This window comes from Balearica regulorum, chromosome 4, assembly GCF_011004875.1.
Source record: "Balearica regulorum gibbericeps isolate bBalReg1 chromosome 4, bBalReg1.pri, whole genome shotgun sequence".
NCBI classification, from domain to species: Eukaryota; Metazoa; Chordata; class Aves; order Gruiformes; family Gruidae; genus Balearica; species Balearica regulorum.
Window position 1 is genome coordinate 12853374 of NC_046187.1, and position 27126 is coordinate 12880499.

Here is a 27126-nt window from a genome sequence, read left to right on the forward strand (position 1 = left end):
ATGCATTTTTCTGGAGGTGAAGGACAGATAAAATATCCATCTCTGTGGTACTTGGACTCCAGACTAACATGACTGATAGAGGTGATCAATGATGACTAAGGACTAGCTAAACCAGTAAGGCAAAAAATTTCTGATTAAGCAACAAGGCATTCTGCAGGCAGCTATTGGCTATTTATTTTGAAGAATTTAATAACTCTGCAAATTGCAAAGATCTCTGTTTTTAATCTAGGATAATCAAGTGCTGAAGCAGGCCACGCTGTGCTACGTGTTATCACAGCTAGAGTTTATGATAAATTCCTAGTTCTTTTGGCTTTCAAGAGTAGTGTCTTTTTTTTCTTTTTCTTTTTTTTTTTTTAATAAAAAAGAATCTCTGGCATGAAGCATATGTACAGGCTATCCTGGGACTCTTATATTTTTTGAAATCAGAAAGATTAAAAGCTTCGGAGAGCACACCATAGGTTGTGCCTCAATTCTTCAGCCATCTGTTCCCAAGGGCCAATATGTTTTTCCACGTACCAGAGCAGTTCCAGAGAGAAAGGGACATTCAGCAAAGCCTACAATTTCAGAAACCCTACTGCCAGCTGCAGAAATTAGAAACAGTTTCTTTCACTGGGAATTAGTGAAAATGAAGAAATGGAACATTTAAGAGTATGCATCCATCATAGGATATTTAATCTACCAGATAAATAAAGATAGACTCTCATCCAACAAAATATCAGTCTAAGACTTTTATTACAGTAGCTTTGTCTACAAAAATTTCTTTTAATCACGGTGGCTTTATCATTTAAGCAGAAGGCTGTGCTATGGCTTCTTGAAGCTCAGGAGCCTGATTTTGCCTCTGCATTATTCCAGTTATTCCTAAACAGGTGCAGGGGCAACAGGCTGTATTTTTGTTGGAATGCTATTATAATTTGCTTTATGATGGGGGAAGGAGGACGTGTTGCTTTTTGCTGTGGGTAGGAATGTCATAATGCTGTAATTTCTCTTTCAACATTTTCCCAAAGTTCAGCTTGATGAGAAAGCAGTCAGATATACCTTATAATCCACACTTTCTGTATAAATTGTGTATAATATACCTTATGTGGCCCTGGTTTAGAATTACTGCCATTCCATGATGGCTGTAATGCTTTTTAGCTGGTGGGGGTCTCAGTAAAAATTTTGTAGTAGATGCACACTCATGCACATGCACAATGGAGGGTTGGGAGAACAGTGTCATGCAAACCCACTATTCATTAGAGATTTTTTTCATTAAGATAATACTAACATGACAACATTATTTAGCTATTCTGGGTTTTATTAATCCCTAAGAATCCTTGTCCATTTGAACACCTGTTCATAGGCATAGCCTTCCACGGGAATTTTGCTGGCCATTTGCAGGCGCTTGGAGAGGAGCTTTACCATAATCTAAATTGCTCATGATTTGTACAAGAGTGTTCTCTCAAACCTCCATGTTGTTATGTCACTGCTAAGACAGAACAACACAGAAAGATTACAGCAAGCTGAGTAAGGTTTGTAGGAACAGGGCCCAGTACCCCCAAGGTAGGAGCCACCACTTTGATCAATGATAATAACTTCAACCAGTGTTATTTTGATTTTCATGCTATAAAGTACCTATTGCTACTTGCAAATGGGTTTTGTTCTCAAAGCACGACCCCTAAAATGTTTACTCCTGGATATTATTGTGCAAGGAAGGGTGGCATCTAAAATATTTATGTGGGAGGAAAATTAGATCTTGTGCAGCCGAATGTCCTGTGCTTACAATTGCAAATCCAAACTTGGGAGCAAATAAGGTGGTTATTTTCCTCATGACCCAATTTAAAAATACTAATAGGTAATTTTTATAAGATTTTAACTTAGTTAAAACCTTTTACTTACATTTTAGCATGGAATGATACAATGGAATAATTATGCACCACAGTTTGGACCAAAAGAAAGAAATCAATGTACGTAACGAGACAACAAAGACCTAGAATGAGTTCACCTGACATGGTTTCAGTTAAGTCTACTGCTTCTCTTAGCACGTGTATTTATTACATGCTGCGTGGTGCTTTGACACTTAATACTGGATGCTACTTTCTAAAGCAGAGATATTAATCACAGAAGCATCTCTCTAACCAACTTAAATTGCATTAGGTTGTCTGCTGCAGCAATGAATACTGGTCCTAATGAGCAGTCTGTGGTATGACAAACTGCACGGTTTCTTTTATGTCTCCAAGGAAGAGAATGAGGTTTCACACAGGAATCAGCTGGTTGATTGCCACAAATATTTCCATTAAGACTTTTCAAAGGCTTCAGCACTGCTTACTGGGAAAAAGAAAAAAGAAACTGGTTTAGAGGAAGCAACAATACATGATGTTCAGCAACAGACTTGATTCATCAGGTCTTTTTCTTTGCAAACATTCAAAGCACACTGTAAATTTGACTGCAGGTTATCAGTTAAGTGAATTACAGCATGTAAACACTACTGCTGCGTCAATCACTTCTCTGATGGCTTGTGAAAACTTGTTCTGCTACCACCACCAAAGCCCAATTTCAAGGAATCCCTTGCCTTTAGCCATGTTGCTCAGGTATGAATTAATTCCCCTGCATGCTGGACACCTTCCACTAAGCCTTACTTCTACAAATAGTTACTTGCCTAACTTTAAGCATGAGGTAAACCAATTGTATTTGCTGAGATTACTGATATAAGTAGCTTCATAGCGGTGTGAATTTGGGGCCAACAGCCACACACCGAACTGCTGTGCTCTCAAAAGAAAGGGGAATAATAGTATATTCTTACTCAGGAAAGCGCTCAGCATCAATTCAAGACTTTATCTGAGGATTTCATCCATTACTAATACTTCTATCCCTTCACTGAATAATTAGTTTGGTTTTTTTAAAAGTGAACTAGATACTAATTTGATTCTCACATCAACATTCTTTTGATTTTTCTTTTTATTTTCTTTGAATTCCCCCAAAAGTATGATTTGTTTTAATGCAAACTGAAAGTTAAGGTCCATACCCTAACGTGCTTACAATGAAAACGTACACTAAAAAAGAAAAAATAAGTTCTTTCCTAACTGGGAATGCACTGTCGCTCTTGACTTGTAAATTGGAAAAAAAGTCAGCCTGGCTTTCAATCCAGCAGCAATCTTCCAGCACATTTTACTTCCAGTAAAATGATAAACATTTTTTCCCCCAACAAAATTAAATTGGAATGGAGTAAGAGACAGTTTTTGTAACATTGTGATGCTATATCCGTAAAACCACTTTCCCCCCAAAAAAAACCTGTCAGAGCAGTTTAAGCAGAATTCAGTGGATGCATATTCTGGTAGCAGATTCATCTATTTTTCACCTATTTTCAATTTGTTCCATCAAAGATGCTTCCTACAGCTTGCCTTCCCTCCCCCTACCATCCCTTTCAGTGACCATCTCTGCCTTCGTTAATTGAATTGGATGTATTTAGTATTTGTTGTCTAAATCAAAATCTGGAATAACAGTGCAACAATTTTTAGGGTTGCAAGCTTTTTATGGGGAAAAACAGAGATTCCTAATTCTATTGCTTTCTCTATATCATTGTGTTTATGTGTCCCAGAGTGGAGAGAATTTCTCGGTAACTTATTTTTCTGATGTGATATCCTCAGATGCCCTTAGCTTTCACTTTGAGCAAAAAAACCAGCTTTGAGAGGCACACTCTTGCAATTTTTCTGCATATCTCACCCACGTTCATTAAATATCTGTTCTCCTTCGCACCGTTATTCCCAGTAAACCACAAAAATTCTATTTGGTAGAGGCACATATCTTACACTAGCATTTTTTAAATTATTTTATAATTTTGGGATTGGCTTTGCTTTAATTTTTTTCTTAGTTTTGAGCACTAAAACAACATGGAAAAAAGACCATGTGGTTTAAGAACAATATTTACCTTTTATGACAAGAAGATAAGAGGCATTATCTTATTTTATATTGCAGTGGATGATGGAATAAGCAAACATGCATTTGCAAAGGACTCGGAACATGATGATAAGGTTGTATGCATTGTATTTAGAACATATGTTTTGAGGATACAATGAAAAATAACTTTCTTTGCTCCATTTCCTTCTCCTTTTTGCACTGCTCCTCCAAGAATTAGTGTATGAATTGTTAACTAGCAGCAAATAATTCTGAGAATTCCTGACCTGGGAGGTTTATTTGCTTACTTTTCAGTTGTTTCTATTCTAGTTACTATCTCTCCTACCAAGATTCATGTTCATGTTTCAACCAAACTTTTTATTCCCTCAGCTTTCTGTCACCATCCTACAGCCCATTTTGGAAAAAGGAGTCACAGGAATAGCAAAATAGTAAGAATATTATGGACAAAACTTTTTATTCTGTAAAGTAATAAAGCCAACTGAGCAAGATACTAGCAGAATTGTAAGAACATTCAGTATTTTTCATTAGCACAAACTAAAAGTGCAGAGAGACTAATTGTGAAAAATGTTTGTAAAAAAACCCAGGAGGTTACAACTACACCACGTTTACACTGAGGATTACCAAGAGAAGAGTTCACGTATATAAGGCAGTAATCCAGCAGCCCGGTATCTGTATAATTTAAACCAATATCCAAAGAACTCTTTTTGCTTAGGAGAAAGCTACAGCTCTTGGGTCTTTAACCAGTTTGCACAGGACTAAGATAAAGCCATAAATAAATACCCAGCGTGACAAGTGGTACAGAAAAGTTTTGCTCCCTAGCCTCTAAACGGTGCCAGCGATGGTTCCCAAACAATAAGAAATACTTAAATTCTTTTTTGCAGGGTACTTGTTGGGAGCAGAAAGACAAGTTCACCATCAGAGCACCACATGCAGACTCACCACAGGCTGCGACTGCCGCTAACTGAGAAAAAAACAGGTGAAGAGCAGGAAACCACATACTGCAATTGTACTGTGTACCTTTAGGGTTCCTTAGCAACTTCTTCGGGTGTCTTCTCCTCCACAGAAACTGAAAATGGAGACAAAACAACAATGAGAAACATTGGAAACAACTTCTTCAATGACATACAGTCAAGTTAGTTGTTTCCTTTAGTCCAGAGGATCCTTTGGACTAAAGGGATACAATTTACAAACTTGTGTTAGGTATACAGACATTTTTTTCCCTTTTAGCTTTTTAATTCTAATTGTAAAAGAGTTTAGAGGCCAAACTTCTAAACTCCTTTGAAAATCTCCACAATGATGATTTTAACACACATTTTTCATTGCATTCAATTATATCGTTCAATTTCAATAGCAATATAAGATCATTTATAGCTTCATTGAAACACTGTAAGGTTTATAAATATCACATGCTCTATATTTTTCTTTACAGCAATATAATTTAAGAAACTTCTATCTTTCAAATTAAGTCAGATGTTAAAAAAGTGTGTTACACCACATGCAGCACAAGGGAGAATTTCTTGTTCTTAATGAACTTTACATCTAGCCGCTTAGCAGGGCACTGAGCTCAAAACGCCCCTGCCATGCAACTTAGCAATACCTACTTCTACCGCACGGCATACAATCTCAAAATTAATTTTTCTGCTAACGCAGTGATTGATACCAAACACAGCCATTGCTAGCAGCCACATTGCATCGCTTGAGTTCTGCATGCTCCGGCCAGCTAGCTCAGTGCAAGCAGCCATTAGTGCTTTTCAGAGACAAAACATTTCAGATCCAGCTGTACTCTTGCACCTTCTGAAGTTTGCCCCAGCTCCTCAGCATCAACGTCCTGGCTCCTTGGGGATGTGTCAGAAATCTCTTGAGCTGCTGAGGCTACTCCTTCCTTGACACTCTCTAAGTTTTCCTCATGGGCAGAAGAAGCTGCAACATCCAAGACTTCGCTCACAGTTTCTAAGAATCAAATTAGAGAGATAATTGTCTTGTCTTTCCATTCACCGGCACAAAGGAGGGTGAGCAGTCAAGGCTCACAAAGCATGAAGTACCTGCCTAACGTACATGATTGAGGGAACTGAAGACAACAGGATCTATCAGATGATTAAATTTTATCATGTGTATAAAAGTTTGCAAGTGGAATTCCAGGGAAAGCCTGACTCTTCCCAACCCTGGGGCAGAAAAATATAAACATAAACTATTCCCATGTCTTTAGACAAAGGCAAGTATTCTCTAAAATGTATATTCTCTTACAGATACCCTCATTTTATTTTTCTGATTTCTGTCAAACAACTAGTGATGTGCAAGATACTAACGGTAACGTTTCCAAGGAAATAATCCTAGTCTGATCAACACCATAGGACATTACACATACACTCCACATAACCTCGCCAAGACGTAACAGGTAGTTTTAATGTCAAAATGTCCTAACATCAGGCTGAAGGTTCAGGCTGCGATCCCAGTGCCATTTTTCGATACTCCTTAAGGATAAAGCAATCTATCTGTATAAAAAGTCCGTAATAGGTAATATGTCTAATACAGCTACACTCTGCAGGGAGACTGAATGCGTCGCCCAGCAGTTACACGTGAAATTTTACTTGAGTAAGTTCTCTCTTTCTGACCTTCCTGTTGGGGGCCTCCATCACCCCACACCTTAACTGCTCGGCAGGATAAGGCTTGCAGGGACTTTTTTGTTACAAATCATGTCCTATACTAAGCTATGTATATATTAAATACAGCTAGCTACACAGCTTCATTAGAAGTTCAATAAATGCAGTAAATAGGAAGTTTTGTAGAGCTAGCATTCCGTGCCTTTTTCCAAATATCAGCTTGCAGCTATTTAAATACAGCATATTTCACTTTATTGTGCAGAATACTGACCAAATTTTCAAGAAGCAACAGGGGAAAAAAATCAGGAATTTCTACCTTTGTCTTTATAGGGAACAGCTATGCAATAAAAATAGTAGATTTGAAATTCCACACATTAGATATTTTGTAGCTGGCATCACTTGACATAATGCAATATATTTGCTATTGTAACAAGCTGCTGGTTTTGAGTTTGTAACATCAAACAATCAGTTTCTATTACCAAAAAACTTGCTCTCCGGCTTATGGTATTTCATCTTGCTAATTTTTGTTTATTTCTTGTGATGTTTCAGTGGTTTAATTTCTTTTGCCCTAAGAAGAGTAGATCAGTAAGTAAGCAGAGAGAGCAGCACGGACTGTCCTGCTTTTTAATAAAACCTTATTTTCTTTGAATGGGAATTGTGTTTATTTGTCACCTACAGGAATACCTGCCTTGAAAACAAACTTTAACACTTATACCACTTTCTCTGGTCTGAAGTATTCTTTACGGCTATCAGAAAGTCAATCATACTGCAACAAATATGGATTCCCCCCACTGTGTCCATCCAGGTCTCTGTAGAGTAGCTGTCCCTCCCTAAAATACAAAGGGCCTCATTGCGACAGGCATTGCATTTGTAAAAAACCTGTGTCCGTGCGTATAATTGTCCTTGGTTACAGCAGAAAACTCCAGCTGGTACTTTTACTCAAGTGGCTTTTGCATCCGTTCCTTGAGCACATGCAGCCTGAGTTTCACGGGAGCCACCTTCCTGGTGCCACAGCTGAAGCGCTCTTCTCGGGACGAGAAGGCTGGCAGCAGCCGGCGGTCCAAGCACACTTGCTGATAGCAGCACCAGACACAGCAGCTTGCATCCCTTAAAGCAGCATCTCCAGCAGAGATTCAGACTGGCTCACAAAGATCATTTCGGCATAATTTCTTTGGCCTTTTGCAACTACAGCAGGCTACCCAAGTGTCTTTTGGTGCTTCAAGCACCATGAAAATAAGAACTGGTCTATAACCATAAAGGCTATTTTGAGCATTAAGCTGACATACTGAAACAAATCTCAGTGTATTTTTTGGTGGTTTCTACATGGCTCGGTCTTGGAACAAATGCTACGCATCCCACTCACAAGCTCAACACGTTTTTCTCTGTCCCAGGGAACTGCTGTCATCCTAGGGCAATGCCAGGTGAACGATGACCCGGGGAGCCGAGAGTGAGTCTCCTGCCGCTCTCCGAATCGGAAATGCCACACGACAGCCCCTTCTCTGCAGGCAACATCAGGTGTAGTGCCCGAGTCCCTCTCTCCTCTCCTACTGACCAGCTGGTAGCACAAAGCATTACACGGTTTAGGAACTTCTTTTTGTTTCCCTGGATGTTACATTTAATCCCAATGCTATTCCTCCCCTCCTCCCCCTTTTATTTTTTTTTTTAAATCTGCATGTATTTCATGTTTTTTCAGTGCAGCTTAATCTCTGGCAGTTGTTCCATGTAAAATCCTGCAGTAACACCCTATTTCATAAAATAGATTTTAATCTATGCCTGGGTACAATGACGACTCATTTTCCATAATCCTCAGAAGAAGGATTTTACTTTTTCTGTCTGTTCAATTATTGCAAAGTTGTTAATAAGCCATGAAACTCTACATCAATTAATAGATGTAATTGAAATCACTTCTAACTTTTGTTAGTTCAAATACTAAAAAAAAAAAAAAAAAAAAGAAAAGCTGCTTAACTTTTTCAAAGTAGAGTTGTAGAGGAGTTAAAGCATCTTAACTGGTTCTGTGCTGTTTTCTGAATGATGATCAGTTTGAAACTCTGAAGTCCCCGTATTTCCTTGTGCAGCGATGACTACGACCCATTTTGTCTATTTATGCCAGATTTCTTACAATTTCTACAGGCTTTAACTGAACAAAGTAATCTGCATTGTGCAACTGCTTCTCTACAATGAGGACACATGGTATTTAAGTGCTGTTCATATTATGTTTTCCACTGAATGCCCAGCTGCTTTATTATCAATATTACACGACACTACTTCAGCTCCTTAATGCCTTTAACACAACACCCACTTGCAGCATTCCAGTCAAATTGGTCTCAGGCAAATTATGATTCACCCTGCCCCATACAGTTTAAAATCTGACAAAAATGGGAATTTTCTTGATTTTTTTTTTTTTTTTTTAGTTTTTTCATATAGTCACAAAAGTGGGGTTGGTTGGTTTTTTTCCTTAATTCTGTAGGAGGGAAAAACCCCCACATCATTCATCAGTACTTCTGGAGTTAAATGGTTTCATAATTGTACTGTTTCACTGAGTGCTTGGTGTGTCGTGTCCCCCCCCCCGTTGTTAGTAGGATATATTACTCTACAGAAGCTATACACTTCACAGTTTCATACAAGGTATTATACTGAGTAGCAAAATCTCAGCCTGTGTGTATATTAGTTATTTTTTCTGAAAACTTCATATTTATTTTTCTTACGTTTCTTCACAAGGCATTTGTCAATTTTAAGTTTTCCCCTGGGCTAAGTAGCTAAATCCCAGTATCAGTGGCTACAGTTTTCTTCAATTTTGCTGGGCATTTGTATACATTATTGCACTTACAGACCTGAATTAGGAGCTTAATGTTCTTGTGATTTCAACAAAAGATAATGTAAGAGAACTTCAAGCCAAGGAGAAGTCAAACTAACCATGTTCACTAACTGTCGGCGAGTGGTTAGGCTTTGCATATTGCATCAGCAGCTGGCCCAAAAATATTCAAAGGGATTTTAACATACCAAGGATTTTGAGGACGAACATCCTCAGGCTAGTTAGACCCCCAACATATTTCCACTACGCAGCCGTCAGTCCATAACTCAACATCTTTGAAACATCCATTGCTTACGTGCAACACTGACCCCTAACGTAAACATCACCTGCTTCTGCCCCGGGTAGCTATAGGCACTCTCAAGTGGTCTTTAGCTCCTCTGCTTTTCGAAATAACTGTTTTGAGAAGAAATACATCCTTCCAAATTGCACCTGCAAGAACAGAACATGACTGGGCAAGCACCAGCAGCACATTACATATGCACCAAACACAATACCAAACCATTTATGTTATGAAAACTCATCTGTTTTGAGTTGAGTAAATACAGAAAAGGAAATTGATTTTACAGACAAAAGGAAATTAGGTTTTTGGTTTTAAACTTCTTCTAAAACAAGGCAGCAGCATTAGGAAGCTCCAGTAGCTTATTAGCACGATATCCAACATCTACTTCCATCTAGAAATACAATTTTTAGGAAACTATCCCTATCATTTCAGTGAAAACAAAAAAAGAAAGAAAAAAAAGCTGCTTCATGTATAAGTCTTTAAAGACACAATTTTTACTGTTGCAAGTGCCACAGTTGCAGCACTGACAGCGCAGGACTCTACATTTCTGTGCATTCACAGTAGAACAGAAACCAGTCCAAATCCAGGGCACTTCTGCACCCTCATGCGGCTCAACTGAATTGGCTGAATACCAGCGAGCTCTGCGTTCCCCAGCAGAACAGAGAAGCACGGTAAGCAGGGACTTGCACGCCCTGTGTGACTGACACCCCCCCCACCCCCCAGATTGACTTTCTCCTGCTAATAATTAAAAAACCCAACACAAAACGCAGAGCAACTTTCAGAACACAGATCCTTCTGCTTGCACAGCCTCTTCCCCCAAAGCTTTCAAGCATTTAAAATGAGCTTTCCAACTTTCCTGGGGGAATTTTTATGCAGAATCAGCCTGGATTTTTGTCTGGGACGCAAAGCTTTAGTCCAAAATTAAACCAGCTCACGCTGGCAGTCAGGTCCTACCGCCTGGAAACAATATGCTATAGGATGATCCTGAAGCAGGCAGGAGAAAAGGAAGTATGGAGCAAATTGAGTAGGCACTGATGGTCATAAATGGAATCTGAACTCTGCGAAGAACTCGGTTCTTGCAAGAATTTTTGTAGAAGATACTGTTTCTGATGGCATTTTGACAGGGCACATATTGTCAGGCTTTAGCACTGTGTGTTCACAAAGCTGGATTTTCCAAGCTGCGTTTGGTACCACATACCACATGTGCAAGCTAACAAAGCCAACTACTGCTTGTCCGATACGTATGTATTATTTCACATGTCAGCTTTTCACTGACCATAATTCCTGAAGCAAGCAATAGGATATATGAGATCAAGGAGAAGAAGAAACAACAAATAGTTGACTATACTTATTCTTCATGTCTACAGCCATGTCAGCATTGCCAAGAGGAGGAAGCAGACAAGTTGAGAGTTAGAAGTTCTGCTCCTCCGTCTAAGCAAGATTAGACTACTCTGGGAGCAAGGTACCATCCCTTTGTTACCACACTGAAGTTTCTTCAGTGCTAATTTAAGCTATGGCTTTAAAGCTCAGAGCAGCCCATCAAAAAAAATCAACCATGTTAATGTGAGGGTTGGATCTTCACACTTCCACTAAAGCAGCAGTTAGCAACTAATTGTTAAGAAAACAAACAAACAAAATTTATTTTACATATAGAAAGAAATTATTCTAAAGGTAAGAACTTTCCTCTATCCTCATGCAGGTGAAGCACTTCACCTTGTGCAAGAAATACATCTTTCTCTTGACATGTAAAAACAGAGGAAGCTGTCTCTCACAGAGCTGCATTAAAAGGAGGAAAAGTCCAATTTTTAAACAAAGCGTGGGGGCACGCTTGGAATTCAGAATTTCGCTCCTACAGCAAAAGGTCTACCACCTTTGGCCAGTAAATTCAGCACCGCTGCAAATGCTCCCCTTGTTCAGAGTGTTTTTGTGTTGAAACTTTTTTATTATTTTTAATATCTATTGACACCAGTTTTTGATGACTGATACAAATAGCCTGCAGGCATAATTAAACTAACTTGAACATTATATTTTTAAATCTTACTGGACTTTAAGCTTTTACTGTGTATTTTTAAGTGGCTTTGTAAGTACATTTTCCTTATCTACAATACATACGGAGAAGATCGCTGTTCCAGATTTTAAAATGAAAGCTGTATTCAATTTTTTTCCTTGCTCAGGGAGAGGTGGCGATTTTTGCCCCCCAGTTTCATAACAAGATCATAGAAGATAACCACAGCCTTCTCAGGAGTACAGCCTATATTTTTTCCCCAGTTTTGCATTTCCCTACTAATATATTTAAAACTATCAAATCTGATTCTAATCCTAATCCTCTGATTCATTTTAAAAGTGGTATTTCCAGTTAGAAACAACAACAACAAATCTGAACAGGCACTGGTTTCCTGCAATTTTTAAAGATATTTAAAAAACCACTTTTCTGAGTGAAGCATTTCACTTAAAGCAGTATCCTTCATATCATGATTTTTTTTTTTTAAGCAGTCAAGACAAGGATGGTATATGTATTGCAGAACGTCAGGTTCAATTACATTAAAAAAAATATTTTTTGCAGAAGAATTTGGCTTTATAAAGCTAAAATAATACAAGTTAGGCAGCATAATACAAATGGAATCTGCCTGGAGCGCACGAACCAAAGCTGGAGTACAAAACAAGGCTTTGATATTTCAAGCTGCCTATAACATAACCAATGTCACACACTAATTCCAAAGGGGCGGCGAAAGTCAAATTTAATTGTGAATACAGAAACAATATTTAATTTACAGTCTTTTAGAGGACAACCCACACTAGAATGTGATGCTTTTGTTTACATAAAGCTTCTCCTCAGTAAGGTCCACTCAGGATGTCCCCTGAAGCATTGGGATAGGCTGAGCAAAAATATTCCCTTTTCATAGTTTAAGGACCCGCTAATGGAAAACTGACAGTGAAGCAGAATTTGCTTTTAACAAGTCAAATTCTGCCTTGTTTGAAAAGTAATTCAAGAATGTATTTGAGAGAGGCTGCAAAACAGAGCACAAGAAGTGGGGGTACCTGGCCCCCTCAGATCTAATCCAGGGAAGAACACAGCAGTAGCAGTAAGAAACTGCAATTCCCTTCAAGATCAACTTAACACATTTTAGTTCCATCATCAGCTTTAAGGAAAATGGAAAAGCAGTTCATTCAATAATGGCTTTTGTTCTAAATCCTGAGGTGGTGGTGACTGTTAAGGTCCCCTTCCTTCCTTTCATCAGAAGCCACCTGCCACCCCAGGTACAGGTGACTTGGGTGCAGCACCTCCTCCCTCTGCTTACAGGGGCTCAAACCACCATCAGCAATAGGAAGAGGTGGAAATAATAACCACCAAGTCAGTTTGGGGCAAAATAGGCAAAATTGTGCATGTCCCCATAAAGTGAGCAAGTGCTTCAGGTTTCATGGGCCAGGAAGACACAGGGAGCTCAGCATGGAGAGCTTGCAGATAGCCACTGGGAACATCTCAAGCACCAGGAACACCACTCAGGACTACCTGAAATGCTTCCTCTCTGCTCACTGGCATTTTATTCAGTGAGCATTTAAGATTATAACCAGCTAGAGGAAGTTATCCATCTCTTAACACTTAAACATTGGGCTTAAAAAGGAAAAGCTCTATTGAACGGTTAACCACAGACAATGCCTCTCCCTGACACTGAATTCAGCACTTGGGCTTCAGACAGGAAAAAAAATAAACCTCTCAGCTCCACGTACTAAACCGAATCACAAAACTAGCACATACTTAGAAAAGCACTGATTGTTTTTCAGTCTGTTTTTCAGTTCCTTGAATGGTCACGACAGGAACTAGTGGCCAGCAACTGCCGAAGCCCACACTGCTCTCAAGAAATTGTTTGCAGAGCTGCCCTGGCCCAAGCTCAGCCTTCCCTCCCCAGCAATACCTCGCTAGAGCCCACGGGCCTCAGGAGTTTTCTCCCTTTGGCATTTCAGCTATCCCATAAGTTAAACCCGAACCAGCCCAAGGTCTTTGAGAAACTGATGAGCAAAGAAAAGCTGGGATTTCTAACAACCCTGCCACTATAAAAATATGACAGCTTTTTCTTTTTGCAAGCCATCCATAAATAATCCAGATAAAAATCCATGAGGCCCAGCCAAGAGCCTAAACTATGGCATTATGAAGCACAGTTTTAAGAAAAAAAAAATTCTTCACTCCATACAGCAAGAAAAGAAACAACTTCATTCAGCCAAGTATTTCACAGGTTGGTTGTGCCTAATGTAGGTCACTAGTTCCTAAGAAAAGCATCAATAGCTCATATTAATGACCTGAAGACTCACTTCAAGAGAGCTTATTCGACAACGGATGATTAAAAAAGATTCAGAGATGCCTGTAATGGTCAGAATAAAAGCATACTAGTGCATACCACATTAATCCAGAATAGTTTATAATACTGCGTATCATTTCAAGTGTATCATTTTATACTCTGTCACAAGGATTTGTAGCAATGAGAAGCAACTTACATTGGCTGGTTGGTTTAAACATCTAGCCGCTGACTGGAATGGATCACGAGGAAAACTAGTGCAAGTTAACACAAACAGCATATATGAAAATGCACTAATAATTTCATGTATGAAATCCTTCGGAAGTTCTAAGAAAACTTTTAATTAAAAGTTAGGCATTTTCTTTAAGATTCTTCATTCGAAGTAACGCAACAGGTTTTATCCACTTACATTGTTTTCAAAGGAGCAACCAAAGTTCAGCATGCTGATTTTTGAAAAGGATGTGTCTCTCTGCAATGAGAAACACTGCCCCAAAATTAATATAAAAATTCCCGTCATTACCATTCTGGTTTGAACTGCCACCACAGGAGAACAGAAAGGAGTCCCTGTTGCCATTTTTTGTAAAGCATGACACTAGTAGCATTCCTCTGCATGCTGCATTTACAGAAAAGTTTCAAACAATACAGGTAATACTACTTAAGGTAATGTAACTGCTAACAGTTTTTGTTGACCAAAGTGAGTTTTGCTTTCACAATTTAAAGAGATAAAGTTATTTCAGGATTCTTTTTAAGTCTTGACAATGAGCTACAAATATTTTATTAGTAAAAAGCAGTAAGTCCATTTTCTCCTTAATAGTGACAATCATTTAGGCATTATTCACTTTACGTCCTTTTACCAGCTTTAATCTTTTTTTTTTTTTTTTTTTGAGAAGCTTGTCTTCTTGTTCTACAACAGACAAATAGGAAGACACTTATTTTATTTAGTTCTTCCCCACTGATTTGTTTGTGCTCTTAGCTGAAAAGTTCTAGGGTTCTTTCCATTTTACTGGAATATTCCTCCCCAGCCCAATGCATGCTGTAAAATTCTTTTCAGCTAAGCTGATCAAAACCAAACAGCCTCCTTATTTACCAGCTTGTGTCTTCAGATGGTCACAACTTTTACAGAAGCCTTTTCTAAATATTATTCACATTCTGCCTAGAGAGATTTTCCAGTTATGCCATGACAACTCATCTACAAGCTCAGATTTATGAAGGAAAAACAGGAGGAAGAGAGAAGAGCCCAGTGGCCAGTGTATGGCAGAGTATCAGTTTCCGGCCATCAGATGTTTCTGATCTATACAAGCGAGGCTGTTTATGTGTTGCACAGCTTTTCCGTCTCACACAAACAAATGCCTAGAAGGATGTGTTTGTTTACTGAGCAGCATTATTCTGAAAGCCTCTGAGTAAGTATGAGCAATTGCAAATTACTTTGAGGACTTTTCAGCAAGTTTCAAAATACTCCCAGCGTCAGAGCGTTTGAATACGCAGCCAGAGTTTGATCACTTACCAAGCAAAAACAATGCACACTGATCATGTCGGGTGTTTTTGTCTGCTTGGCATCATTGCGCGATCAGGTCAGCAGAAGTCCTGTCCAGAAAGCAGGAACTCCTGCCCAGCACAGCCTATGCGTGTTTCTCCAGGCTGCAGACAACTGGCATCGTCATGCCATTCGAAGCTTAACACAGAAAACACTGGCGCATTCACACGCTAATCCTCCCCAAACCCAGTTACTCACTCAAACGGGGTTTGAAATAACAAACAGAGAAGAGACCGCGTCCTTCGATGCTTATGAAATTAGGAGAGAACCTATGCTACAGAAGTCAGGAGTTCAAGAAAGGATGGGTTTGGGCTAATTGTTTTTGCTATTCCAGTTGATAACACCAGAACCTCAAGCCTCACTACTAGAGTTGGAGAAACGTTTATAGAGGCAATCCAAAAACTAAAAGTCACAGATGCAACAACACTGCCTCACCCAAATAGCAGCTTGCCAATCTGTGGATTTCATAGCATTTGTTCTATCTGAAGACTAATTGATCTTAATTTATGGTCCCCAGCCACAGAGTGCACAAGGAGGAGAATATAGCAGGAAACTTAGCAGCATCAGGCAGTAACCAAGAGTGACAGCGCAACAGCTCAAGTAATGAAAAGGTACAGAAAAGCAGAATTTAGATGAAACAAAAACCTTGAGAACAGAGTTACATGGCACAATACTTTTTTTGGCAACAGTATTTCACAGAATTCCAGATACCAGTAGTTGGTTGTAAACTGCTTAAATTGAGGCAAGGAGAAAATTCCAGCCAGGTACAATTAACTTTCTAAAATTGAAAATTACTCTGATTAAGTACCTACCTCCGAAGCTGGTTTGGGTTGCATTTTTTTGTTTTGGTTTGGGTTTTTTTTGCACATCCATGTATAATTAACATTCATGTTATCTGAATAGATGCATATGTATGGATACTGGAGCTGGAGACAAACGTCCATTGGCACCTCGCACTTCCAAACACATTACAGAAAGCCTTATAGATTAAAAGAAACAATTGCATTTGAAAAAGCAGAGGTTTTCTAGTAATGATAAAAATACTTGCACTTTCATCTGCAGAAGTAACATCAAGCTACCAACAAAATTAATACAAGTTATTTAAATAAGTATTCTTTTTCAAAGTAAGCCTGCATTTCCCTTGGCAGTTCTGAAAGAAAAATAATTCTCTACCTCAGTAAAAATGTAGATACACTTTTTTTCCCCCGTCTATATGGAGAGAACAGAAATGAAGAAGAAGGTTAAATACAAAAATGAAAGGTATTTCCAGAAAGATTTTAATTATTTTTTTTTTAAACACAAATAACTGTTGACTGCAGGTAAACACTGAACAAAGCGGTACATGGAGAGCAGAGAATTTTTGAATCAAAATACCATCTGCTTATATTTTCAGTACGATGCCAATGGAAACTAGCTTTTACATAGCTTAAAGGAAAGGGATACTGGTTGAAACTTGTGCATGCAAGACCACGTGCTGCTTGTTAAACCCTTCATGTGGTCAAGAACCAGCAGCCCTGGTCAGAGGGTTGGAAGGGAGATGGCTGAAACAACATGCAGAAGTTTCTCAACACTTTTATATCACACAGGTTTGTTTCTGCCAGCTCTCCCACGCAGCAAAGAATAACCACTGCAGCAAGATTTGACAGAGGACATCTGAAATGACCCTCAGAACCCTTTATAAATATGAACATAACAGAAGTATTGTTCTAGTGCTGTTTTCTTCAGTAAGTATGTTGCCAGAGAAAATAGATGTAAGAAATCAGTCATTTTAAAATAGCACATGCCCTTCCAGTCAACGCCAGCAGTAACTAACAGTTACAGGACATATTTCCTCTTACAAGTAGTGACTACTAACTACATGAAGTCACCGTGCCCATAATTAGATCCTCAGACTTAATCCACTTACGCACAATGTTTCTCAGGGAAGATCCTAGCTGCTTCCTCTTCAGCAGAGTGGCAGCAATATTTACCATATGGAAGATCCTACCCTATCCAACAATTAACAAATATTCCTAGATAAGCATTGTGAAAGGAATATTCAACCACTTCTAGATACAAGCAAGTGCCCACTCGTTAAAGTAAAATTTTGCAATTGCTCTGTGGAGCAACAGAGGTAAACACTGCAAGACGCTTTAAAACATCTTATATCTCTTAACAGCTCTAATTCACTAACTTTGACATATATCAGACTACTTGCTTTCTAAATGAAATGGTCTAAAAATTCCACAGAAATTGAAATTTTTAAAGGTCTAGGTATTTTAACTACTACCTTATAAATATTCTGTATATGTAAACAGTAATAGTCACTACAAATATACTTACTTGTATTTTTTATTAGCTGTATTACTTTTAGCAGATTGGACAAAGCATTGTTTAAAAATGTTATTTGTAATGGATTGTTTTGCAGACAAGCACAGGCACTGTTCACCCACGAATTAAAATCCCATTCATACCTAGACCTTTCACAAAAATCAGCCATTTGAAGTGCTGCACCATTCCTCAGGTTCATTTGTTAAAAAGGCAATTAAGATGCATCCGTTCCTCCCTGGAGTCACCAAGGAAAAAGGCAAAAACAATTCCACAATCTGCTAATACCTCTCAAGGTACTGTGATAACCTCCTATGGACTAGCAGTCAAAATACCTTTAATCACAGTCTGACCTGTGTTTTAGATATACATTCTCATGTAGATGTTTTCTCAAAGTCAGTCAAACATAGGTGTACAGTAAAGATTTTATCTTTAAGTCAAGCTGAAAAGCACTTCCATGGTTTTCATGCTTGCTACAGCCACACTGAAATCTTCCCTTCCAAAGCAAGAATTAGAGTGAAGTTTCTCTTTCATGATAGGCTGGCAAGGTTTTCGTTGGTGTTGGTTTGCTTATTTTTTAACTAAAGACACCAGATGCAAATGTTTGCTGCTTTCCTATCCACTGAGAAACTGCAATTGCTTTATGTGCATCCCTTCCAACTGTAGCTGAATAAATCAAGAGGTCAGCCATTGCTCTATCCTCACAGGTTAGCAGAAAAAAAAAAGTGCTAAAAAAATCAAGTTAAATTATAATCCTGTATTTTGTGCAACTTATGGATAGGTTTGCATTTGTATTATTGTGATTTTTTTTTTAAAGCACAGTAAACCAAAATATTTCAAACACCCTGACAGTTCAAAATACTGAATATGTAGCCACTGATTGATTTAAATGTTTAATACCAATTTGATGTTTTATTGAATTTTGAAGTTTTTAGCCTAACATATCCTTAAAACTGAGATCAAGATAACATTTTGGTTGCTATGCAAGATTCTGTTGAAGTTACATTGGCAGAACAGCTATATTTAGTGTGAATATCTTGAGAACAGCCAGTGAAATAAAGCATTTAAATTCTTTAACAAACCCTTAAGAACCAGGTCACTGAAACAACTGTTTAACTGATCATATTGCACACTCACCTTAATATAATATCTTAAACTTTTCATTCTAGTAGTTTTAGACAGTAACTCTGGTGCCACAGGCATGCCTTTAGAGACAGCGATTTAACAAACTTAATTACCTCACGCTCACGACATGTCAAGGAACACCTGAATTAGTTTCCACTGCAGGACAAACTCCATTAGGAATAGAGATGTTTGTCCTTAATGCTCTGTAGTAAGAGGCAGAGCTTTAGAACCCACACCACACACACACAAAACCCACATTCATAAGTTAACCTTGCGCTGCAGCAGCTTCCGAATTAGCAGCAGCTTCCTGCTGTGCTTCCTCCACAGCAGGGGATGCATCGGGAGCCGGTAAGTCATTCTCCCCTCCAGTTTCTGGGGATATCCCAGCACTCTCATCCTGTGCTGCAGGTCCAGCAGGAGCTACTGCATCAGCCTCTTCCGTGGCTGTCTCTGCTTCAGTGACTTCAGCTGTCTCTTCTTCGTCACCTTTTAAGGATTTATTTAATACAATAAAGAGAGTAAAGTGCATGCATGCAACATAAATTCGCCAACTACTTTTTACCATCATCCTTATTTAAATTTAAAATGGGAAACTAAGCTCTGGGATCAGAATTTACAAAGTCAAGAAACTGATAATTAACCCCTCCCATATTGTCTAACGTGGCACCAAAAAAGATGTTTACAAGATGAGAAAACCATATTCTTAATTACTGAGTTTCATAATTGCTTCACTGTAATAAGAAAAGAAACTGTGCCTTAAAGCAAGTGACTGCAAGAGGTGGGAGTGCGGGGAAGGATAAAAAAGGACCACACCAAGTGTCATTTCAAACCCCCTCTGCTGAAAGGGCCAGTGACAACGCACTCACAGGCATCACAGGATTCTTGTCCAGTTCGCCCCCAGCAGCGGCATTACCACATTGGGAATAAGACATTTGCTACCATACTTAGAAGCTCTTATGGAGTTTATCATCCCTCGGGCTCACAGCTTAGAAACACTGCAAGCCAAGATGTGCCTTCTGTCTGCGCAGGGCTAACTTCAAGGTGGCTAACTTGGCTGGCAACAGCTATAACTATACTGAGCCCAACAAGGGATTAGTTTTCAGATGGGTTTTGTGCCATCCCTTAGCTCTACGCTGCCAGAGGTACTCTGCTATCCCTGCTCACCCTGCTTTCTTTAAAGCTATGTTGAATGCACTGTGAGCCGTGCAAGAGCCATAGCGCTCAAGTATGAAAGGCAAGATCTGTGAGGTGGAATAAGGCAGGGGACCCTTACTGAAACTAGGTGTATATAAGTAAGAAAATAACTTGCTAATTTTAAGTTGTGAGAGTTCACTCCACTGGAGATATGACCACTTATGACTGACCACTTTCTTTTTACAAGTCCCAGCTGTCTTTTAAAGACTTTTCTACACTGCTGGGGGTCAGACTCTTTAGAACCTGGAAACCCCACTGTTTCCCACTCATGCATTACTCCAAACTCAGCTGAGACAGGTTATTAAAAACTAACAGCACAAAGCAACAGAGATGCACAATCACCATGCAAACATGCACTAAGATCAAGTTAACAGAAGAAAGTTATATACCAAGTGTCATTGCAAGTTTACCGCTAAAACCAACGCACCATGTGAAAAGATAGAACTGGAAATAAAGGTTGTAATACAGTGTAAACTAAGTGAGAATAGAGAGGAAAGGAGAGAGCTTAAAGAGACACAGTCAGAATTTCTTTTATTCTTTTATATCTGTTTAAAAACTAAACAGATCAATTTTAATTCTTAGTTTTCTTATGCTAGTGCAAGCCTATCTCTTGTGTTCAGGTTTAAACACAAGTCTCTTCATTGCTCAGTAAAAATCAAAGCTTTGTATTATGCAACCTGATCATGTCCCTTTAAGAGAATGCTATATTTAAAAAAAAAAAACCAAAAACAAAACTAAATTGATTACACAAAGAACAGACTAACAGCCAAGCTCAGCATTCAGTACACTTTATTGGACAGTCAGATATAGAGTGCATTCATTCAGAACAGCCAGCTTCTCGATCTCAGAACTGCCTTCTACAAAGCAGATTCAGTAATAATCTCAATATGGTTTGGCCTTGCAAACATAGGTAGTTCTTTTAAAGTCTCACAAGTATGGAGTTTTACAATAGAAGGTATAAAGTCATCCCAAGGTAGGCTGCAAGGTACGCAATGGTGAACGACTGTCCTTTGTTTGTATTTAACTTCCTCGGGTTTGGAAAGAGATTTCCCTTGTATTTTAGTCTGGAAAGTGTAAAAGCAGAGTATAGATTAGAAAGATTGAATCAGCTTGCATCAAGTTAAAAAGAAAAGTCATTGCTAAAAAAGAAGGAAATCAGGAACAAGTTTAAAGGAGACACATGCAAATGGAAGACAAAACTCAGTGTTTGCTAAATATGCAAGTAGAATGTTCTGCAAGGCAAACATCATTTTACAGTTCAAATGATGTCCCAGATTTCCTACTGCTACTTTGAGTCAGGCTTCTGCCAGGGGCTTTTTTAAATCCCTCCCTAAATTTTAGAGTAGCTTTCAGTTAAGAAGAGCTACAGAAAATTTGCTATTAGATCTTTTCTAAAATGTCTGATATCATTAAAATACCCTTAAATATCATTTCAACTCTCTAATAAACAAACAAGCCTAGAACAGCATTTGATTGTTTCTGTTGCTTTGACAGCCTTGTTTGCTATATGCAATTCTTTATAAAAGACATTTTGGGTTTGGGCACAAGGGGAGAATTTTCCTCAGGATGAGAAACCACGAAAATCATTTGGATTGGGAAAGTCTTTCTCTGATCAGCTGCACCCTAGTATTAAGTTCTTCCAGCTAGAAAGTTCTTCTCTTACCGTAGGACATGCAGCAAATATGCCATGAATGTGCTGTTTGGCACGCTGCTTTTCATTCCACCACTTCATATTGTTACCAGCACTGTTTTAGAGCTTATTTTAGCTTGATTTTATGTGACCCTAAAAAAATGTTAGATTACTTTCAGAACAGAATTTTTAATTGCTGTTATCAGCAATGCTTACTGTGAAAAAGTGTAAGGACTAACTGAATCTAAAGAAGGCATGGGGAAAGAAGCTGCAGTAGCACCTCTGGGAAAAGCAATACTATGGTAACACTCTGTGACAAGGTACACACAAAAATATGACTACGCAAGGAACAGGAAAAAAGGGGAGGAAGAGGGATGTTAATTCTTTTGAGAAAGCACACAGAGGATTCCATAGGGAAGTAAGAACAGAAGCCTCTTTTGGGAGGATACAGTTGGGAACAAAGAAGGATTTTTAAAAACAGCTGATTCAACAGGAGTTTTGTATTGTGAATTGGAATTAACTACTCAGAAGTCCAATTAAAAACTCTGGGTTGAGCATTTATTCGGAAGTCCAATATTGAAAATGATATTGGAAACACATTTCAACTGTGCTCACTCTATGGTCTTAGAGATGTTTTGGACTTCTTACTACCTATAATGAGGGAGGCAGCAATCATCTGCCATTGGTTGTGATGTTTATGTAAGGTACTAAGCAGTTCAAGGCATTGGATTATGGGATGTCTGGAGAGTACGTGAAGTCAGAGTTAAGTACAGAGCACCTGAGTACTCTTACCCCAGTGTCGGGCCACACAGGTATAGCCCTCAGTAGGGTCAACAGCACTGCTGACTCTGCAGGTATCCCACTCAAACATTTTGATAAACTAGGGTTAAAACTCAGTACCTTGCAGAAGTGAACCTCAAGAGAAAAGAGGGAATATACCAACATAATTTTGAGTGCCCTGGAAGGTTTGCTTAATGCTTTCACATCTACCAAGTTCTTCTGACTACGTTGGTCAGAACACAATGAGCGTAATCCTCATTTCTTCCCTGAACAGCAGATGACTAGGTCACTAGGAGAAAATACCTACTTTGGTCCTGGCTAGATTTTTTTATTTTAGGGACAAGGAAGGACTGCATTAAAATTGTGGGCAAATTCTCAGCATTTAAAGAATTGACTTTAAAAATGGTATTGCTTCCAGCTGCTTAAGAGAAAGGAAATTGAGGTGTTTTGCCATTGTAAATCTTAAAATCTGTCTTTTTAAAGTTCTGAAACTAGAGGATGTGTTGTGGAACTTCAAAATTAACAACTTCAAAATAAATAATTTTAGAGGCAGACAATTCAAAGCATGTTCTCACATTGAAAACAAAATTTAAACTCAGCATACTTTATTCAAATGTATTTTTTCTGTGCATGCAAATATATTAAATCAATTCTCTAGATGTCAGCATCAGAAAAAATAAGAGCTTCAAGTGCTATGGCTTCATCTATTTATTTTTTTAGATAACTACATAAAAATACAGAGATCCTTAAGAAGTCATTTTTCCTAATTGCTTTCCCTAGCAAGGTCATGCTTGCCAAAATTCTCTCTTTTATATTAATGCTGCCATAACACTAATTGATGTAGACAGAGACAACATTCCATTACAAGTATTTGAACTAACATGGTCTAATTATTTAAGCATGAAGAGCTAAGTACAAATTTGCCATACATTTAGGTGGTGTCTGCTTTTCATTTAATCCTAAATTAGGACAAAATCAAAGTTGTGGGACAAGAAATGGGTCCAGCTTACAGTATTTTTAAAAAATGTAATTTTTTTTTCCCATTGAACTGTGTTCCCTGAAGGTACGTGGCCTGGAGCCAAACTGTTGGCTGAGAAAAAGATATTATCTCCTTCCCCCCAACAAACAAAAGATCAAAACTGATTTCGACAGCATTATGCATTCAGTCAAGTTTCATTAAGCTTCCAGTAAATCAAATGCAAATACCCGATATATAATTAATGGTTCACACATCAACCCTTTCCATCCAAAGGGACTCCTGCAGGTTGATCACAGGCCAGATTCGCTGCCTAAACATTAAGTCCAGCCCCAAAATTTGTGCAGAAGTAGCTTTGTAACAGAACACTGCACAACCACCTTTGTCTTTACTCCCACTCACAGAGCTCAGACGAGGACTTGGACAGGGTTAAGGCCTCATTAGACAATCTAGAAATCTGTTCCAGATCCTCATGTACCTGGGGAACAAGAGAGAAGAGCTCAACTCACCCTTGCTTGACCAAGGTTTGTTTTTCCGCCCCTCAGCTCTCTCATGAAGAATATTCATATGTTCAATATACTTGCTGCGGGATGAACTGACTACTCTGTAGGCCTGAAAGGAAATTATACCTAAACTTATTGCTACATCCCTAACAAAGTCACCAAACAAAAAGAGAGGAGAGGGAGAGAAGGGTTTTTAAGCAAGTGCTACTGCTCATCTTAAAAAGCATACCAAAATATGCTAAGCAAGGTTAAAAAAAAAATCGATTTTGCTGTACTAACATATTTATACATTTCATATTTCTCCATTGTTAGAATGCAAGCTTTCAAAGTGCTGCAGTGTTTCAGGAATTGAACACAGTATTTTAAAAGACAATTACAGACAGATTATTTCTTTTAAAAAATACAGTAAAAAGGTGACAACAACAAGAGAATGTGTTATTCCTCCAGATATGCAATCACACAAGTTTGATATTTTGAACAAGTAGAAGCTACTTACCACTCAAGAGGATTATTTTGTGGGAGAGGGAAACATGTACCTCTCTGGGATGTGCTAGTCACTATCTCAAATCTTGGTGGAGGTGGAAGGAAGCTATGAAATGGAGGCTTTAGGGACATGAAGCACAGAGTCTGATATATTTAGATGCAGGGAAGAGAATGATTACCAAAAAGCTTGACAAAAGTAGATGTTTACAAAACTTTGATGTGCTTTTTCTACATAATTAATGTTCTTATCTTTGTGCCCCAGTTAACAAGGTTCATAATCTTCCCCTTGTGGCTTCAGACAACTTACTTCACATCTGTCTTGCCCGCTTTGGTATATTCTTAATGTTTGACAAGAAGAGGCAAGGGGTTAGAGGTGGGTGCCTTACTCCGTCTTTGGACACATTTGTTTCACATAGTTTTAGATGTTTTCCACCAAGAATGACCACAGCACTAGATATCAAAGTTAATAGGAAAACAGGCAAGTGCTAGGCATTCAGTTTCACTAGTTCTCTTGAACTGATTTTTAAGTTAGACTGTATTTAATCATATGGTATGACACCCACATTCTACTGATGGTTGGCATCTCAACCATATTCTTTAACCCAGAACACACCTTATACCATGCCACCTCGGAAAGCACAAACAGCTCTGTTCCCAAACACTTACATAAAATAAACCACTGAAAGCAGCAACCCCAGCAAGGAGATAGTAAATCACGTTCTCTCCAGAAGAGCCAGGAACACTCCCAGATGACATCTGGCGAAGAGGTGCTATAAAAACCATTATTGAAATTGATGTAAAGTGCTGGTAAAATGCTATCACAAAACAGAATGACAGAAATTGAACTTTGTGTGGGAAGAGACGATTTAATGAGCTGTAACAAAACGGAGATGTACAGCTTAGTGATGTTTAGTACTAGTGAGTAACACAGGACACGGTGCCTAACTGAACGAGGTACTTAGCTGAGCTCTTCCTAAGAGTATAAGACTTTCCGTGAACTACGTTGTCCGCCTATCAGCTTCTGAGTACTGGATACTGTCTATATAGACTAAAGAACTACCTAAGGGAAAAAAAAAAAAAAAGAAAAAAAAAAGGAGCACAAAAAAGTTCCTGTCTGAGGTAAGTACAAGAGTTAATCTGTCCTTATTCAGTCTTGCTGCAGTCATGATCAGCAGAGGTAACAAATCCTCTTCAGTTTAATGACAGAGCACTTTAACAAAAAAGCCTTTTCCTTTGAATTCACATTCTTTCATTCTCAAATAAACTGCTGACACTTAGATACATGCCCGTAACCCAGAACCTCAAGTATTGGCCAACAGGGCAGACAGGCAGGATTACACAATTTTATCCCTGATCAAGTACATATTCACTATAATAGCAGCGTTAGCCATTTATTTTTGTTCATCATTTCTGTAGTTTTGATGCTTTCTATAGCCTTGGATTCTTCTGTACATCTCAGAGAGACCCATAAAAAACACACATGTAATTCTGTTGGTCAACAAAGCTTTCAGCTGAATTTTGTGACCATCCCAGATGAGAAAGGCCTGATTGAAAGGGTGCTCATTAAACATAAAATGGCTCTGAGCATTCCAATCAGTAGCTGCAAAAATAGTGTCAATCTCAAAATATTGCCATCGTGTGCCAGATTATGTTTAGCATCATCTGTCTCATGACACACTTTTCAGACTCCTCTTCAATAGTCAGGCGGCCTAATGGATCTTCTTGTATTTATATATACGTTCTGTAGTAGCTTCTCATTAATACCTTCTCCTCAAAGGCTGCACGTTATAGGTAGGAGAGCACTCTGTGAGCCTGCAATCATCCAACCCGGCCAGAAGGTTTTTTTGTACCGGTTACACAATTCCTGATGCGCCAAGAGCCATGGCTGCAACACACCAGGCTGATTCACGCTCCCTCCCGGTGCTAGCAGGGCACTGAGGAAACCACCGCTTCGACTACCCACCTCGGGCGGGGGTTCACCCTTTTTTGCGGTGGTTGGGGGGGAAAGGTGAAGACAACGGCGGCTCCCTCGCTGCGGGAGGGGCGGGTTACACCTGCCCGCCACCGGCTTCCACGGAGGATGGGGGACGACGACGGGGACGGCCCCGCCGCTTCTCCTAAGGGCGAGCCGCCCGGCGGAGCGGTATCCCGCCCCGCAGAGGCAGGGGCTCCCCGCCGGGCCGCGGCGGAGGTTTCAAGGCAGCCGTTTCTCAGCGGCGGCGGCGGGGAGGACCCAGCAGCCGTACCCGGCTCCCGCCGCCCCCTCACACCGCGGGGAGCCGCAGCCGAACGCTGTAACCGACCGCGCCAACGGCCGCGCCGCGCGCCCGCCGCACCTGCCTGCCCACCCCCCCTCCCCGCCGCAGCCCCCGGCCCGCGACCTTCGTGCGTCCCGCCCGTCCTCCCCCCCCCCCCCCCCGCTGCGGAGAGGCGGCGGCGCGTCACCGTCACCATCGCCCTCCCCGTCCCGTCCCGCCCCGCGCGTCCCCCCGCGCTGTCCCGTTGACCTCTACCCGGCCCCGGGTCGAGCTCCGAGGCGGCCCCCGCGTACCACGCTGCTTGAGGCGACTCGCAGCAGAGGGAGCCCTGCTCAGGCGAGAGGCCAGCGCCTGCGAAGCGGCCCTGCAGAGATACATGGCGGCGGGAGCCGGGGAGCGGAGCGGACACCGCGGACTGCCTGACAGCGCGGGACTGCGGCGGCAGAAGGCACCGATCTCCC

At 39.7% G+C, this 27126-nt stretch overlaps 1 protein-coding gene across 1 annotated transcript; it reads right to left on the bottom strand.

Annotated features, from left to right (window-relative positions):
* Nucleotides 1–713: 713 nt before the first annotated feature.
* On the bottom strand, nucleotides 714–27126 carry MGARP (mitochondria localized glutamic acid rich protein). The gene is made up of 7 exons (XM_075751176.1): nucleotides 26959–27126; nucleotides 25074–25177; nucleotides 23931–24033; nucleotides 19112–19327; nucleotides 5683–5841; nucleotides 4909–4957; nucleotides 714–2304 (listed from the first exon to the last, which is right to left on the bottom strand). Exons 1-6 carry the CDS (start codon nucleotides 27041–27043, stop codon nucleotides 4911–4913), a joined length of 714 nt encoding a protein of 237 aa, XP_075607291.1. The 5' UTR covers nucleotides 27044–27126; the 3' UTR covers nucleotides 714–2304; nucleotides 4909–4910.